The sequence below is a fragment of the Cyprinus carpio genome, chromosome B14, assembly GCF_018340385.1.
Source record: "Cyprinus carpio isolate SPL01 chromosome B14, ASM1834038v1, whole genome shotgun sequence".
NCBI classification, from domain to species: Eukaryota; Metazoa; Chordata; class Actinopteri; order Cypriniformes; family Cyprinidae; genus Cyprinus; species Cyprinus carpio.
In genome coordinates this window covers 4200259-4219455 of record NC_056610.1, presented here as the reverse complement: position 1 = coordinate 4219455, position 19197 = coordinate 4200259, and the positions used below count along the sequence as shown (strand labels likewise).

Here is a 19197-nt window from a genome sequence, read left to right as displayed (position 1 = left end):
TTGAGTCAGGTGCTTGCTTCTGCAGGGGTTCTGACCTGCGTATGGAGATCTCAGTCACACCTGAGATACTGCTAAAAAAAAAAAACAAACACTGCACACCAGATGTGATACAGCTGTTACAGTGACGTGCATTTACTGATGTGAAATGACATGGAACAGCCCATAAGGTTTCAATAGCACAAGGAGAATGTGTCATTTATCTTCTCGTTCAAACCCTGAATGCTTCGTACTTTTTCAAATACATGCGAACATGTTGCCTAATCTTTTGCTAATTACCATTGGGCGCAGTGGGCTTTCATTCACATGAAAGAAAGCTGTCACACCAACCAAAAAAAAAGGGAAAAGCAACAGAAAAAAAGAGCACAAGCAAAAGAAAGAAATGTAACAACTAATGACAAAAATTGAGACACCTTGCCCTTATGAAAACTAAGTGACATACAGCCCCAAGTATGGTGACCCATACTCAGAATTCGTGCTCTGACGATTAGAACCATCCAAAGACAACACACACACACACACACACACACACACACACACACACACACACGGAACAGTGGGCAGCCGTTTTATACTGCCGGGTGCCCGGGGAGCAGTTGGGGGTTCAGTGCATCTTGCTCAATGGCACCTCAGTCATGGTACTGCCGGCCCGAGACTCAAATCCACAACCTTAGGGGTAGGAGTCAAACTCTCAACCATTAGGCCCACGACTTCCCCGTTACTACTCTAGTCCTAGAACAAAGTTCAAACTTTCAAATAAATCCGTAATTCAGTGTGCTGTGTTGTTCATCTTACAGCTATAAAAATATGGCAATATTAAAATTTACATTCACACTAATAAAATTCTTTGCTTTATAGGTTTGCTTGTTCTTTCAGTTGATTCTTATTCACAGTCACTCTGACCATTACTGTATTAAGTTTCAAATATATTTACTTTATAGTTTTGGAAAAAATTAATGGCAAAATCATGCCAAAATCAAAGTGTATTCTAGCTGTTGCACCATTACCCATTTTCAAACACTCATAAAAATCTTTGCTTTATACATAGGTTTGCTTATTCTTTCAGTGGATTCCTATTCACAGTCACTCTGGCCATTACTGTATTTAGTTTCAAATATTTTTACTGTATAGTTTTGGAGAAAACTAAAGCCAAATTCACCCCAAACATTTAAGTGCATAAGCACTTCTACATCATGTCCCATTTTCAAGCACTCATAAAATTCTTTGCTTTATAGGTTTGCTCGTTCTTTCAGTTGATTCCTATTCACAGTGACTCTGACTATTACTGTGTTAATTTTCAAATATTTCTACTGTATAGTTTTGGAGAAAATTAATGGCAAATTCTCTCCAAAAACTAAAGTGCATTCTAGCAGTTGGACCATTTCCCATTTTCAAAAACTCATAAAAATCTTTGCTTTATAGGTTTGCTCGTTCTGTCAGTGGATTCCTATTCACAGTCACCCTGACCATTACTGAGTTAATTTTCAAATATTTTTACTGTATAGTTTTTGAAAAAATTAATGGCAAATTCATGCCAAAATCAAAGTGTATTCTAGCTGTTGCACCATTACCCATTTCAAACACTCATAAAATTCTTTGCTTTATAGGTTTGCTCGTTCTTTCAGTTGATTCCTATTCACAGTGACTCTGACTATTACTGTGTTAATTTTTCAAATATTTCTACTGTATAGTTTTGGAGAAAATTAATGGCAAATTCACTCCAAAAACTAAAGTGCATTCTAGCAGTTGGACCATTTCCCATTTTCAAAAACTCATAAAAATCTTTGCTTTATAGGTTTGCTCGTTCTTTCAGTGGATTCCTGTTCACAGTCACTCTGACCATTACTGTGTTAATTTTCAAATATTTTTACTGTATAGTTTTGGAAAAAATTAATGGCAAAATCATGCCAAAATCAAATACTCATAAAAATCTTTGCTTCATAGGTTTGCTCGTTCTTTCAGTGGATTCCTATTCACAGTCACTCTGACCATTACTGTATTAAGTTTCAAATATTTTTACTGTATAGTTTTGGAGAAAGCTAAAGACAAATTCACCCCAAGCATATAAGTGCATAAGCACTTTTACACCATATCCCATATTCAAGCACTCATAAAAGTCTTTGCTTTATAGGTTTGCTCATTCTTTCAGTTGATTCCTATTCACAGTCACTCTGACCATTACTGAGTTAATTTTCAAATATTTTTACTCTATAGTTTTGGAAACAATTAATGGCAAAAGTCAACCCATAAATCAAAGTGTATTCAAGCTGTTGCACCATTACACATTTTCAAACACTCATAAAATTCTTTGCTTTATAGGTTTGCTCATTCTTTCAGTTGATTCCTATTCACAGTGACTCTGACTATTACTGTGTTAATTTTCAAATATTTATACTGTATAGTTTTGGAGAACACTAAATCCAAATTCACTCCAAAAACTAAAGTGCATTCTAGCAGTTGGACCATTTCCCATTTTCAAAAACTCATAAAAATCTTTGCTCTATAGGTTTGCTCGTTCTTTCAGTGGATTCCTATTCACAGTCACTCTGACCATTACTGTATTAATTTTCAAATAGTTCTACTGTATAGTTTTGGAGAAAATTCACCACAAGCATCTAAGCGCAAAAGCACTTTTACACCATGTCCCATTTTCAAACACTCATAAAATTATTTCCTTTATAGGTTTGCTCGTTCTGTCAGTTGATTCTTGTTCACAGTCACCCTGTGTAATGGAGTGACAGAGACGTGAGACGTGCTGATCCATATGCAAGCTTTTTTTCCTTGACATGTTCTAAACACAGACAGGGTCGAAACAGGAGCAAACAGGTATGGTATGGCCAAGACACAAGAATAATCCAAGGGCAAGCAAGGGTCTCCGATCAGCGAACAATATCCAAAAAAAGACTAAACTATGAAAACTATAAACTGAAACAAGACTATGAAAACTATAAACTTAAACAAGACTATGAAAACTAGAAAAAGAGACAAGACTATGAAAACAAGGAACTTAAACAAGACTAAGAAAACAAACACGGAATGGCTTGCTATCGCTAGGGGAAGGATATGTCCAGAACAATACTCGGCAATGTGTGAGGGAAAGTTCAATGCTTATAAAGCGTGTCTGATGATGTGTGTGTGTGTGGTGTGTGTGTGTGTGTGTGTGTGTGTGTGTGTGTGTGTGTGTGTGTGTGTGTGTGTGCGTGTGTGATTGGTCTCAGGTGCATGGTGTGATTGTTATCAGGTGAATGTGATTGGTGCAATGGAGCATGGTAAATGTAGTCCAGGGTGTACTGTGTAGTGTGAGAGTCTGTGTTGTGGATGATGACCTCTGGTGCTGAATTAACGGCAGTTCAGTGGCCGGATCATGACACCCTGACTATTACTGTGTTAAGTTTCAAATTTTTTTACTGTATAGTTTTGTAGAAAATTAATGGCAAATTCACTCCAAAAAACAAAGTGCATTCTAGCACTGGCACCATTTCCCATTTTCAAACACTCATAAAAGTCTTTCCTCTATAGGTTTGCTTTTTTTTACCATTAAAGTCACTTCAAGCATCCAAGTATATTCTATCCCTTTTACATCAAGCCCCATATTCATGACCCATTCACATTTTTGTAACCATACAAACTGATCATGTTCATAATCCTTTTGAGAAATTGTTATTTGCTTAGCAGTTACTCACCATTACTGTAGTTTCTTAGTTCTATGATTTTTATAGACATTTCAGTTTGGTCTTAAACTGGCAGCTGTTGTGTTCTGGATTGTGCCTGCAAAGTTATTTTTGTTCCTTTTTTGTTGCTGTTTTGTTTATTGTTTTGCTTTGCTGTGTATATGTTTACTTTAATCTTAATTCATTGTTTCTCCTCTTCCTCGACTGAGCTGTTACATTGTATAGTATTAAGATTAACTTTAAAAGTAAAAAATTATAAAAGTTTATAAAATCTTAGCTTTTTTATTGCAGAGAACAACTATGTGGATCTTAAAGAACAATACCACTTTCGGCATGCTGTTGGACCCATGTACATCTGATCAGACTGCACAACAGTGTCATCTGTGGCTTCAGCACCTGTGGACATTTATTGAATCTCTGCTGCACACTGATCCACTCACATAATAAAATAATGTACTTTTTTTCTTTTGTTTTTGTATTGCTTAAAAATTACATATTTGCTTGTGTATCTACTGTGAAATGTCATAACACGTTACATAACACATATCACTTCACTTTCTTGTAATTTAAAATTCTTAATTAGAAATGGGTTGTGTTGCAATATTCTGATAATTAGTCAATACTGTGTCCGTAAGGTGTCATTGAGTTTTGAAAGGTGCGTATAAAAAAAAATTATAGTATTATTACCATTACATTATAGGAGTAAGCTGCAGCTGAGGCTGCGGCAGAATGACACCAAGGAGTTATGCAGATGCATGAGGACCATCTAAACATGAGCATGACCATTTTCTACTATTGACACTCAAATAATAATAATATTAGCACACTATAACAGGCTATAATAATCTTACAGTATTTTAAAAATATAGATGTAATGTATATATTTGAGACTAGGGGGTATTTAATTTTTTTAATTTTCTTTTTATTATTTCATAATTACTTTTGAATGACTTTTATAACATTGCTTACACTTGTTTGAAACCTACATACTCTAATTTACAGTACAAAGGTGGAGGTGGAACGATCCAATCTGACAGATAGTCATCTTTCCAGAATAGCGATAGGCTTTCACATGCTGTGAATCACTTTTTTTTTCTGGGAGGGTGCGACCCCTTAGAGCATCGATCAATAGCACTGTTAGCGAAAAGTACTTATTGTTTTATGTAAAAGACATTTCTTTTAGTTGCGTTGCCGGACCGCTTTTGAATTATGTCAGTTATTTGTAAGAAGTTAGTGAAAAGGTATACATATTCTGCACTAAAGGATGAGTAATCCAAGGCACAGGTAATCAGTCATTTAATTAGCCATGCATAGGGTATCATGAAGCAAGATACTGCGTCATAAACTTTTACGAAGGTTATCTGCTGTTTAATCAATATAATTTTTTTTTAAACATGACAACAATCAGTCAACTGTCTGTACATTGCTTAGTCCAGACTTAAAGATTTTTATGAGTGTTTCAAAATTGTGCATGATGTAAGTGTTAAAGTGTTAATAAAAAACTGTAATAGGAATCAATTGACAGAATGAGAAAACCTATGAAGGAACTAATTTTATGAGTGTCTGAAAATGGGACATGGTGTAAAACTGCTTATGCATTTAGATGCTTGGGGTGAATTAGGCTTTAGTTTTCTCCAAAACTATACAGTAAAAATATTTGAAAATTAACACAGTAATGGTCAGAGTGACTGTGAATAGGAACCCACTGAAAAAAACGAGCAAACCTATAAAGCAAAGATTTTTTATGAGTGTTTGAAAAATGGGTAAGGGTGCAACAGCTAGAATACAGTTTGATTTTGGCATGATTTTGCCATTAATTTTTTCCAAAACTATAAAGTAAATATATTTGAAACTTAATACAGTAATGGTCAGAATCCACTGAAAGAATGAGCAAACATATAAAGCAATGATTTTTATGAGTGTTTGAATATGGGTAATGGTGCAACAGCTAGAATACACTTTGATTTTGGCATGATTTGGCATTAATTTTTTCCAAAACTATACAGTAAAATAACTTGAAAATTAGCACAGTAATGGTCAGAGTGCCTGTGAATAGGAATCCACTGAAAGAACAAGCAAACCTATAAAGCAAAGAATTTTATTAGTGTTTGAACATGGGACATGGTGTAAAAGTGTTTATGCACTTAGATGCTTGGGGTGAATTTGTCTTTAGTTTTCTCCAAAACCTATACAGTAGAAATATTTGAAACTTAATACAGTAATGGTCAGACTGACTGTGAACAGGAATCAACTGAAAGATCTAGCAAATCTACAAAGCAAAGAATTTTATTAGTGTTTGAAAATGGGATATGGTGTAAAAGGGCTTATGCACTTAGATGCTTGCGGTTGAATTTGGCTTTAGTTTTCTCCAAAACTATACAGTAAAAATATTTGAAACTTAATACAGTAATGGTCAGATTGACTGTGAACAGGAATCAACTGAAAGAACTAGCAAACCTATAAAGTAAAGAATTTTATAGTGTTTTGAAAATGGGATATGGTGTAAAAGTGCTTATGCACTTAGATGCTTGGGGTGAATTGTCCAAACTATACAGAGTGAATTGAAAATTAATACAGTAATGGTCAGAGTGACTGTGAAAAGGACTGAAATGCTGAAAGAACGAGCAAACCTATAAAGCAATTTGATTTTTATGAGTGTTTGAAAATGGCAAACCTATATGGTGTAAAAGTGCTAGACCTGGTGTAAAAATGCACTTAGACTTTGAATTTGGCTTTAGTTTTCTCCAAAACTATGATTTGGCTTAATACAGTAATTCAGATCACTAAGAACCAACTGAAAGAATAAAACCTATAAAGCAAAGAATTTATATTAGTGTTTGAAATAACTGGTGAAAATTATGCACAGTGAATGGGTCAGAGTGCCTGTGAATAGGAATCAGTAAAAATATTTGAAACTTAATACTGATTGACTGTGAAAGAACAAGCAAACCTATAAAGCAAAGAATTGTATTAGTGTTTGAACATGGGACATGGTGTAAAAGTGTTTATGCACTTAGATGCTTGGGGTGAATTTGTCTTTAGTTTTCTCCAAAACTATACAGTAAAAATATTTTAAACTTAATACAGTAATGGTCAGATTGACTGTGAACAGGAATCAACTGAAAGATCTAGCAAACCTACAAAGCAAAGAATTTTATTAGTGTTTGAAAATGGGATATGGTGTAAAAGTGCCTATGCACTTAGATGGTTGGGGTGAATTTGGCTTTAGTTTTCTCCAAAACTATACAGTAAAAATATTTGAAACTTAATACAGTAATGGTCAGATTGACTGTGAACAGGAATCCACTGAAAGAACTAGCAAACCTATAAAGTAAAGAATTTTATTAGTGTTTGAATATGGGACCTAGTGTAAAAGTGCTTATGCACTTAGATTCTTGCGGTTGAATTTGGTTTTAGTTTTCTCCAAAACTATACAGTAGAAATATTTGAAAATTAATACAGTAATAATCAGGATCACTAAGTACAAGAATCAACTAAAAGAACGTGCAATCCTATAAAGCAAAGATTTTTATGAGTGTTTGAAAATGGGACATGGTGTAAAAGTGCTTATGCGCTTAGATTCTTGGGGTTGAATTTGGCTTTAGTTTTCTCCAAAACTATACAGTAGAAATATATGAAAATTAATACATTAATGGTCAGAGTGACTGTGAATAGGAATCCACTGAAAGAACGAGCAAACATATAAAGCAAAGATTTTTATGAGTGTTTGAAAATGGGACATGGTGTAAAAGTGCTTATGCACTTAGATGCTTGGGTGAATTTGTCTTTAGTTTTCTCCAAAACTATAGAGTAAAAATATTTGAAACTTAATACATTAATGGTCAGATTGACTGTGAACAGGAATCTACTGAAAGATCTAGCAAACCTACAAAGCAAATAATTTTATTAGTGTTTGAAAATGGGATATGGTGTAAAAGTGCCTATGCACTTAGATGCTTGGTGTGAATTTGGCTTTAGTTTTCTCCAAAACTATACAGTAGAAATATTTGAAACTTAATACAGTAATGGTCAGATTGACTGTGAACATAAATAAACTGAAAGAACTAGCAAACCTATAAAGGAAAGAATTTCATTAGTGTTTGAAAATGGGATATGGTGTAAAAGTGCTTATGCACTTAGATGCTTGGGGTGAATTTGTCTTTAGTTTTCTCCAAAATTATAAAGTAAAAATATTTGAAAATTAATACAGTAATGGCCAGAGTGACTGTGAACAGGAATCAACTGAAAGATCGAGCAAACCTACAAAGCAAAGAATTTTATTAGTGTTTGAAAATGGGACATGGTGTAAAAGTGCTTATGCACATAGATGCTTGGGGTTGAATTTGGCTTTAGTTTTCTCCAAAACTATACAGTAGAATTATTTGAAAATTAATACAGTAATGGTCAGAGTGACTGTGAATTGGAATCCACTGAAAGAACAAGCAAACCTATAAAGCAAAGATTTTTATGAGTATTTGAAAATGGGTAATGGTGCAACAGCTAGAATACACTTTGATTTTGGCATGATTTTGCCATTAATTTTTTCCAAAACTATAAAGTAAATATATTTGAAACTTAATACAGTAATGGTCAGATTGACTGTGAATAGGAATCCACTGAAAGAACGAGCAAACCTATAAAGCAAAGAATTTTATTAGTGTTTGAAAATGGGATATGGTGTAAAAGTGCTTATGCACTTACATGCTTGGGGTTGAATTTGGCTTTAGTTTTCTCCAAAACTATACAGTAGAAATATTTGAAAATTAATACAGTTATGGTCTGAGTGACTGTGAATAGGAATCAACTGAAAGAATGAGCAAACCTATAAAGCAAAGATTTTTATGAGTGTTTGAATATGGGTAATGGTGCAATTGCTAGAATGCACTTTTTTGGAGTGATTTTGCCATTAATTTTTCTCCAAAACTATACAGTAAAACAACTTGAAAATTAATTCAGTAATATTCAGGGTCACTGTTAAAAGTTATCAATTGGAAAAATGAGCAAACCTTTTAAGGAAAGCTTTTTATGAGTAAGTGCTTTTTATGAGAAAAGAGTGAGAATGCACATTGAGTTTTGGAGTGATTTGCCTTTAAATTGTACAGAAATTGTATAATAGATTTAACTTGAAAATAAATACAGCAATAGTCAGGATCATTATTAGTTTAAAGGTATACACACACAAACAACACACATATACGCAATACATAATTTATCAATGTTGATATATATATATATATATATATATATATATATATATATATATACATATACATATATATATATATATATATATATATATATATATATATATATATATATATATATATATATATATATATATATATATATATATATATAAATTGATAAATGATGTATATTAATAAATGTACAATACAAATGTTAATGTACAAAAAACAATGTATTCACAAACATTATTTCAATGTTCAAGTCATTTAAAAAAAATGAAATTGTATTATTTATATCATGACATAAAATAGCAATAAATAAATATTCTGATGTCTCTTTAAGTTCTTTTTAGGGTTAAATTACGTTTTATGCAGATTTTTTTTTTTTTTTTTTTTTTTTTGGGTCACCCGTGAACTATTGAAAATGTCAGCAAAAGTATTATGTATATGGAGTTATGGCAGTTTTTTTAGATTCTTTTTGTCCGTTTTGAGAGCTCATAGCGTAAGTGCAGGATTAGACGCACAAAGCAAAAAAAAAAGTGCGGCTGGCTTGACCGTGTACTTTCAAACCGCGGCTGGCTTGACCGCAGTCTTATTTTGTGGGTGGGTGAGTCAGGTGCTTGCTTCTGCAGGGGTTCTGACCTGCGTATGGAGATCTCAGTCACACCTGAGATACTGCTAAAAAAAAAAAACAAACATGCACCCAGATGTGATACAGCTGTTACAGTGACGTGCATTTACTGATGTGAAATGACATGGACAGCCCATAAGGTTTCAATAGCACAAGGAGAATGTTCATTTATCTCTGTTCAAACCTGCATCTACTTTTTCAAATACATGTAACATGTTGCCTAATCTTTTGCTAATTACATTGGCGCAGTGGGCTTTCATTCACATGAAAGAAAGCTGTCACACTTTTTACTTTAGTAAAAAAAAAAAAAAAGGAAAAGAACAGAAAAAAAGAGCAAAGAAAGAAAGAAATGTAACAACTAATGACAAAAATGAGACACCTTGCCCTTATGAAAACTAAGTGACATACAGCCAAGTATGGTGACCCATACTCAGAATTCGTGCTCTGCATTTAACCCATCCAAAGACACACACACACACACACACACACACACACACACACACACACACACACACACACACACACACACGGAACAGTGGGCAGCCGTTTATACTGCGGTGCCCGGGGAGCAGTTGGGGGTTCAGTGCCTTGCTCAAGGGCACCTCAGTCATGGTACTGCCGGCCCGAGACTCAAATCCACAACCTTAGGGTTAGGAGTCAAACTCTCTAACCATTAGGCCACGACTTCCCCGTTACTACTCTAGTCCTTAGAACAAAGTTCAACTTTTCAAATAAAATCGTATTCAGTGTGCTGTGTTGTTCATCTTACAGCTATAAAAATATGGCAATATTAAAATTTTACATTGGGGGACAGAATTCAGAAACATGATTCTAGTTTAGTGTTTTAAAAAAAGATATTTGAAACCAAAAACAACTGCTGGAAAAACAAGCTTTGGTGTACTGGACTTTTGACTTTTATTATTATTGACAGATCTTGTTATAAAAAAACATCCATTTGGTCTCCATCAGTCTGTTCAATGGGAGTTTTGTGAAAATAATGTATATGTTAAGAAAAAAAAAAAAACTCTACATTTCATGTAAGGTACTAGCACCTGGGTATTATCTGTTCCAATTCATGAGAGATATTATAATAAAATATTGTTAATAAGGCTTATTAGTTGAATGCACAAAACATGCAACATTTTCCCAGCAGATGTATATACTTGTCAGTGTCTGTATGTGTTTATCATGCTTTCTGTTTATTTCTTGTTTCTGTTCCATCATGTGTTTAAAAGGAACGCAATGTGCTGAATAAGAGCCATAATAAAAGTAAACCGAAAGCACTTTTCACACACTGAAGAACTCAGTGAGGAATAGAGATTCCCAGAGTCTGGGACTCCACGGAAAACCAAACCAAAACAGAAAGGGTAAGTTATATAGTTTATTTATTAAATATCAGGACGTGTTTAACCTATGCATATTTATTTTCGGTGTTATTCGTGTTGTTGTGTTTAGCAGTGTAGCTAACTCGCAAGCTAATACACCACTGCTGTGGCTTTCTGCTACAAATGTTGACACTTTAAACGTATAAGATAGTGTTATGTTTGTGCATTTGCTTTAATAAAATAGATTTTGATATTATAAAATGAAAAAGTTTACGTTTAGTAGCTATTGTGAAAGGCGGCTAAAAATCTCGATGAATCGTCTAATAAATGCATTGTTTTGTTTCGGAAATAAATTAACTAGTAGGCTACAGAATACAAAAACAACAAGGAATCACAATAATAGCTTTATATTTTTTTCCTAAATACGGCAGTTACTACAGTAAAGCTGCTGACTGTCGTCAAACATTAACCATGGGTTATTGGACTTCGTGTGTGTCATTAATACGATGACTTGCTTTGGTACGATGCTTTATTGCCTTAGTACAATATGGCATTGTACATGAATATGACAGAACCATGGTATGTATGTGTGTATATCAGAATTCACATGCTATTTGGACTTGAACCCATCACTGTACTATTATGCAGATCCCATAAGCAAGAATAAGAAATTTGCTATGGTATTTTGACAAATTATGGTTGTTACCATTGTACATTTGTGCAGAAGGGACCAGCTTCTTAGCTATTTTATATGTAAATTGGTCTTACCTTTAGGGCATTTAAAGTTTGAAGTACTGAGTAGTGAATATGAGAACAGGTGATCACTTTTCATTTTCATCATTACATGAACTGTGCCAGAAGCGGAAGTGAAACAAACAGTAAATCTGCTCCATATGGCGACCAGCAAGAGTAAGATGAGTCTCAGAGAAGATCTGACATGTGCCATCTGCTTTGAGCTCTTCAAAGATCCTGTGATGCTGGGCTGCATGCATCACTTCTGCAGGAGATGCATCGTGTCATACTGGAAGACGGTTAGGGGTCCTGTGTCCTGTCCTCAGTGCAGACAAGAGTTTCCCAACAAATGCTTTCAGACCAACTACTTAGTAGCTGGCCTTGTGGAGAAGGTCAGGGCCAGCTCCACATCTGCATCTGTCAAGTATCTGGAGGTGAGTTGTCTTTCCACAGTCAGGAAAAGGCAAGTCTGTAGCTCAGTATCTTGTTTTGAACCAAGTGTCTTGTGACCAGTGTGACCATCTGTCTTTCAATTTTATCAACTGTTTATTTTGCCCTACATCAGGAGAAGTAAAGAAGAGAACATATGAGTCTGTTTTTCATTAAATGTTTCTTGAAAATGTCCTTCCTCATTTTTGAGGTATATGAGGTATATATATATATATAGTCTGTAAAGCCTCATGATTTTTTGTTTCAAAAATCACAAGCCTTAGTCATAATTTTGTTGCTTTATATCATTTCGTAATAAACCATTTCAGACATTTTATACTGAATGTTTTATACCACCTTAAGCAATAGGGTTTACATACAATATAAACATGAGTTCACCTGTTAGTTGATGTTTATGTTTTACAACACAGCCAGTTATGAGATTTGTGGAATTTGGTTTTCTGTCAGCATACAATCTGGTCCACCGCCCACACAAGTTTATCTTTGTGTCTACATGCCATTAAAAAAGATCTGCAAAGTTACAAATCTCAATGTCCAGTTCAAAAGGAGATATTTTATTTAGCAGAAATCACTTTTCAAAAACTACAACAACGAGTCGTTTGGACTACAACGCATATTTTCCAGGATTTGTGATAACACAAAGACCTGGTTGAGCTGCACTAGAGAAGGCAAAGAGTGTCATCACTATGTCATAGACTAGTTTTCCCAACGCAGACGAACTTAGAGTGGTTACAGTCATCTGGGTTTAAATCGTGCTCAAATTGATTTGATTTTGATGCAATATTTACACTGAAGCTCGCAGCAGGCGGCTGTGGTAAGGAGCGTGACATTTCCCGACCAGGTGCCAAATGTGGAGCCAATCACAACACACACTGGCCCAGCTAACCAATCACAGCACATTTTGTATTTCAGAAGGCGGGCTTTCATTTGATACAGGAACTGTTCGAGCTGTTCATGCCAGACTGAGGAGAGATGTGTTGTAATAATGTAAAATACGTGAACAATAATGTGTTTTTCGAACAACCTAGTATGAGAGCCTGTTCTAGTACATCCCCAGAACAAAATCAAGACTTTGTAAAAGAGCATAATAAGACACCTTTAAATGTACAGAAGTGCCTTTAAATGTACCAACGTGAACCTGCGACCCGAGATTGAGTCCCGTCTCGAGGTCCTTTGCCAATCCCTCTCTCCACCCAATACATTCCTGTCTGCTCTCTACTGTCCTATCTAATAAAAAAAGGCATAAAAAAGTACCCCCACCCAAAAAAGAAAACTTTCAAGTTTACTATATTTAAATATACTTAATTAATTAAGATTTAGATTTACTTTATTGATCCCACAAAGGAAATTGTTATATCATAGCATCTTAAATATAACCTTAAAATTACAGGTCTACTAAAATTCAATTAAAAGAAAACTACTGTTCTGCAAACAAACACTTATCATTAAATATTAAATAAACATGAATGTACAAGAAAACAAAACCTAAAGCGCTTTTTTTATGAAAAGTAAAGTTCAGTTATAGTAGGTTTACCTGCCCACATGTTTCGTTCACTTGATTTTGCTCCAACTTTATAACACATAAACAAGTCTTGGTATCAGCAGTGACCTCATAATATTATACATGAATGATATGATTAAGTACCTCACAATGAATCATAATTGAAGTTGCAACAAACAGACAGGAGAGACCCAGTGTTATTGCACAAGGATCTGAATCTATGGAATCTGTTTCAAATGGTTCACTTCACTTCACTGCACATTACAGTGCCTCTGAGCTGATCACACTAAGAAGTGATTTTAGAGTTTTTGTTTTTCAGATGACCCACTTACTTATTAATTAAACTTTAAACTGTGTTCTTCAGATAAAAATAAATATTCTAGGAAAGCACTTTCAGTCAGTCAGTCAGTAAGCACTTTTCTGTCAGTAAATAGACTGTGCTGACTGAGAGACAATCATGAAACTACTGTTTTTATTTTCTTTAATACTGTGTCTGTGTTTACCAATTGCTCTTTTTTAGAAGCAATTAAAGGACCAACTAGAATCGCAATTCTCCATGAAAGAGGTCTACGTCACTATGATCCGTGAGGACAAAGACAAGATGGAGAAAATAAAAGTGGGTCTACCTTCAAAAGAGAAAGATCACAATGTGACACTTCCAGCAAAACAGAATCACACAACTCTCCCTTTCCTATCCTCAGAAAATGGGATCTGACCTGCAGGGGCGAGTGCACAGCGACTTCCAGGCTCTGCATCACTTCCTGCGGGTGGAGGAGGAAGCCATGTTGGAGCAGTTGAAGAGTGAGCAAGAAGAAATGCTGCAGAGGCTGGAGCGACATCAGGAGGCCCTACAGGTGGCCATCAGAGACGTGGAGCTGAACATCAGCGTGCTACGACAGACTGCCAGCAGCACAGACCAATCTGTTCTTGTAGAGGTGATTACAATGACTGTTTCCATTTGTAATGCTGCTGCTGCATTTCCATTTGTCAAAGAACTAATATTTGGATTATTAATGTCATATTTACACAAGAACCTAGTGTGCTGGTTGTCAGAAAGAGTTATTAGTGAAGTGTAGCTATAGCCAGAGCCTCATATATATTTCACACAACAGCAGAACAGCAGAAAAAAATCAATTCTACAGTGATTTGAGCATGTGCTGTTAGTTTGCTTTTGCTGTGTTCTTGCTAGCTTCTGTAGTTGAGTCAGCAAAATAACCTGTTCTGTTCCATTTCCTTCCTCCACAGCTTCCAGAATTGAACACCAGGTGAGTAGCAATTAAAAAGCTATTTTTATTATTATTATTTACCACCCTGTAGATAGCTGATAATATACATGGTATGACTTTTTAATAGTCTGTACCACTAAAATTTCCCAGTTCTTGGTACCAGTTTCGGCACCATAGTACAAACTACTGGAACTATTTAACTCTTTTATTCAACTATTTGAAAAAAAAAAAAAAAAAAAAACTTAGAGTGTAAGTTATTAATGATAAAAATAAAGTTTTTTTTCTCTACAAAATTTTAATGTCTTTATTATTAAATCCTTGATGCCTCTATGACTACAGATCGCCTCTACAAGAGCTGAATATCAACCTGAATACTTTCAGAAGCAAACACATTGCTCCTCTTCAATACACTATGTGGCGAAAAATGTTTCAACATTTGAGTCCAGGTAATTTGTCAATAACACTTTGCCACTATGCTTTATCCACTAAACACTTTATGTTTAATTACTGGTCACTACATGAATATTTGTATCTGTACTATTTGTTTTTAAAAAGCAAAGCCAATATAACAGGTATTGAAGCAGAGGAATAGCTCAAGGTATTAATTTTCCTCTGTAACAGATGGTGTTATTGCCATAGTGACAGTAAAATAGCCCCCTTAGGGCAACAAAAGATTCAGTGATTTGTCGAATGGTGCAGTGGGCTCATGTTAAACCATGATTTGGATGTCAGTTTTAGCAGTCTTCACAAATTTTTGTTTACATAGAAATGTAGGATTACACCCTTATCAGGAAATGATGAAAAACTGCAGTCGTCTCTTCTACTGATTTCATTGTATTTCACTTATATGTTGCACATCAGGGTTTTAAAACTTACACATAGTATAAAACACGGATGCTGTTACATTTTATACCATCTAGCACATATCTTCATAGCACACATATCTGTATATGCCAGCTCCACTGGTTCATTTCATTAAAGTTGGATATTATTTAGGCTTTTAGTCAATATCTGTTGGCTTTAAAGACAAATCACACAAACTAAAGGTTATTGGCTATTAATAAGGCACAAGCACTTTGATATGTCCCCATATAGTATGATGCTCTAATTTCAGTAAGAAATATGTCTTCGGTTATTCCTTACATAAAACAGATGGAGCTCATCAAGTCTGACATGATAACTAATGACTTGCGGTTCAGTGAAAAAGTGAAGAACCCTTACAGCCTTTGAATGAGTGGTTAGACTGATTTAAAAAACAACAAATCAGTTCAAGACTGATTTGTGAGTTTTTTTGACCATTTTTTTTTTAAAAGATTGGGCTCCTAACACCATAGCTGCATCCAAAATGACACACTATGCACTTAGACACTATGTACGTATGCACTATGTACTCAACCATGTAGTGTATGAATTCTATTATGTTATTTTGTCATTAATAATTGGAGTCTGATAGCCCCTCCCCCTTCGCTACATACAGTGATTAAAGCTGCGACAGTTGAGTGCATTAAAGTGTTCAACATTCCACACTTAACTAAACACACATTTTTTGCTTTTTGAAATTTTTAGTGTGAACACACTACTTGCACTGTTTCTACTACAAAACATCATAGAATAGTGCATAAGTACGTGATTTGTGATGCACCTCATGTCTTAACCAGATGTGATGTGATAAGATTCCAGTGACAAGCAGTTTGCGTGTCTACAGCAGATACGACTCAATGACAAGATAAAATAGACATGAGCTGTTAGGCTGGTTAGGGCAAATACATGGAAAAGATACCTTTTATTTCAGAGTTATTGTTCATAGTTTGGATGACACAGATCATGCTGTATGTTTTGTGTTGCATTCAAGCAGTGAGGGCAACTAAATTGCTTTCATTACTCACCTGAAACATTGTTTTCTTGCACAAGCAGAGGAATGTAGGCAGTCAAGAACCAGTAACAGATCTGAATATAATGGAAAAACCCTTTCATTGATTCAAGCATTTTAAAAAAATTTTTTTACAGTTCTCAAAACCCAAGGTTTTGTAGTCGATGCCATTTATGATAGTGTGTCTTTTATTCCCAGGCCCAGCACCATTGATATTTGATGAAGACACAGCTCATCCTAGTCTACAGATTTCCAGGAACAAAACCCAAGTCATCGAGAGTGACAAAATGACCAGTTACTTGTGTGATGCCAAACGCTTCCTTCAGTGTGTCAACATTCTTGCAACAGAAGGCTTCCAGTCAGGCAGGCATTACTGGGAGGTGGATGTAAGTAACAATCCTAAATGGGACCTGGGTGTTGCTCTGGAATCGGTGAATCGTCAGGTCAGAGTCAAGCTGTGCCCTGAGAATGGGTACTGGACCCTCCGGCTGCGCAATGGCAGCCAGTACTCGGCCGGCACGCAGCCCTGGACGCCACTGACTGTGATGACCCCACCTAGCAGGATTGGGGTTTTCCTGGACTGTGAGGAAAGGAAAGTGTCTTTTTATAATGCAGATAACATGGCGCTGCTATATTCTTTCTCCAGCGGGCCGAGAGGAAAAGCATTCCCCTTTTTTAGCACGTGCCTCAGTGAACGCGGTCAGAAAGCCCAAGCCATCCGCATCCTCCACTTCCCCTTTGAGTGTCCATCAGAGATGTAAAACAAAGCCTGTAGACACTCTAGTAACCTGAACTGTGTTCATGAGTCTGTACTTGCCTGAGGTTTTCGATATTTCACATTTGGCATCACTTTTGATAAATTAAAGCCATGCAGCTCTCAAAATGCTAATCAGTCATAAACGGGTGAATTTATTTTGTTTGTTTTTTGTCAAACAGACAAAAGGTACCACACAAAATTCTTAATTGATTTTTGTACCAGATGTCTGTTGATCGCACAGATCAGATTTTAAAAGGATAACTGATGTTAAATTGAAGACAGTAACAACATTGCCACGTTACCCTCAGCTAAACCTTTATTTTATTTTAAAATCTGTTTTAGAATCAAATTCTAGAGTCTTTATTATATATTTATGCAATGTAAAGTTTCACAAATATGGACAAAAATTTTTAGCCTTTCATCTAGGGGTCTTTTCTCTTTTTTTATTTAATTACAAATACTGAAGAAATGGTAAATAAATACTATATGGTTTAAATCAGTCCAGGTTTTTAATGTGATTCTGAAAAATTACAACAGCACTCTTTGACATGGAAATTGCACAATACTCTTTTCATAATTTCCTTTATAGATATGCAAAGTAATTTTAGATATTACTTGGAAATTAATTTAAATACTTTGTTCTGTTCAGTGGGTTTTCCAGTTGTTTTCACTTTCATCATTAAAAAATTTAGCATGTTTCCAATTCCAATTCAGTAGTCAGTGTTTGTTTTGTCTGTAGTCAATAAATGTGAGCATGCGTTAGTTCGCTCTGTCAATCATTGTGTCAAGGCTCAGTGGCAGGGCAGGAAGATGCTTAGTTTTGATTTATGTGTAGCTCTTCCTTCCTGTCAAATGGACAAAAACAAGCACCCTGTTCTGTTATATAGGCACAGTAAGTTTGATATTTTATTTTTGATGATTGCATATAACTTTCTTAGCATGTAAAAAATGTGTATACCACAATGCAATATCTGCTCAATTACATTTCATATTTAAATTTATAGGATAAACAAAACAGTTCGTTTATAAAGTCTGACTTTCCAGTGGGGGAGAGCTCCTGGGGTGGCATCCCGGATGCAGAAAACAGCAAGGATGGGGCTGCCATTATCTGTCGGAGCAGGCAAGTGCATCAACATCCTCTTTCCTCCTGCCTCCTGCAAGGGGTCACACAAACAGAATAAGAGTCCGAGTGCCCTCAGACTACATTACTGCCGCCTTGGGACTGGGGTTTGGGAGTGTTTTGGCTGCTGGAAATAAGAGTCAATGCTCAGCCCTCCTCCACAGGGCCATCTTGCCTTTAAACACACAGAACAGCCATGATTTAAACAGCCTATTAACATTCCAGCCTCTCGACTTTGTCCAGTGTGTTTGACACAGAGCTGCCGCTTCAGCCTTCGATGCCTTAAGACCTAAAGTTGGACATGTTTGTGCTAATGTTTTCATCTAGATACATGCTGGACATATATGAGTGTATAATAAAGATAGCAAGTTAAATCTTGGAAAAATTTTGCAAGATTTAACATGGAATTTAACATTCTAGTGGCTTAGGCTCAAATACAGCCTCTCACTTCACAACATTACCATGGGTTACTTAAAGTTTAATTTTCATTGGTCCACAAATGGTGTCCCACAATAGTGGAAAAGTGCAAGGAAAGCATTTGGCATTAAAATAATTAGTTTGAACTGAAGCTCTACAGTTCATCTGAATGATTTTCCTAAACACTACATTTGAACACCGAGCTCACAACTATTGTAATGTTTGCAAATGTATGCAAGCCATTCAGTTTGTTGTATCTAGTTCTTGGCAGTGTTGTTAATTCCTGGTGGTGAGTGACATGGTCTCATTTCCTT

At 35.3% G+C, this 19197-nt stretch overlaps 1 protein-coding gene across 1 annotated transcript; it reads left to right on the top strand.

The window, feature by feature from the left end:
* Nucleotides 1–10728: 10728 nt before the first annotated feature.
* Nucleotides 10729–18108, top strand: LOC109102525 (nuclear factor 7, ovary-like). The gene is made up of 7 exons (XM_019115894.2): nt 10729–10852; nt 11669–11976; nt 14014–14109; nt 14195–14428; nt 14739–14758; nt 15059–15165; nt 16788–18108. Exons 2-7 carry the CDS (start codon nt 11704–11706, stop codon nt 17348–17350), a joined length of 1293 nt encoding a protein of 430 aa, XP_018971439.2. The 5' UTR covers nt 10729–10852; nt 11669–11703; the 3' UTR covers nt 17351–18108.
* Nucleotides 18109–19197: the final 1089 nt, after the last annotated feature.

Bases quoted from the DNA above. Each gene is read 5' to 3' on its own strand.
- LOC109102525 (XM_019115894.2), top strand. From the start codon at position 11,704: ATGGCGACCAGCAAGAGTAAGATGAGTCTCAGAGAAGATCTGACATGT. The intron at 11,977-14,013 runs GTGAGTTGTCTT...GCTCTTTTTTAG, and splicing joins CATCTGTCAAGTATCTGGAG to AAGCAATTAAAGGACCAACT. The intron at 14,429-14,738 runs GTGATTACAATG...CTTCCTCCACAG, and splicing joins ACCAATCTGTTCTTGTAGAG to CTTCCAGAATTGAACACCAG.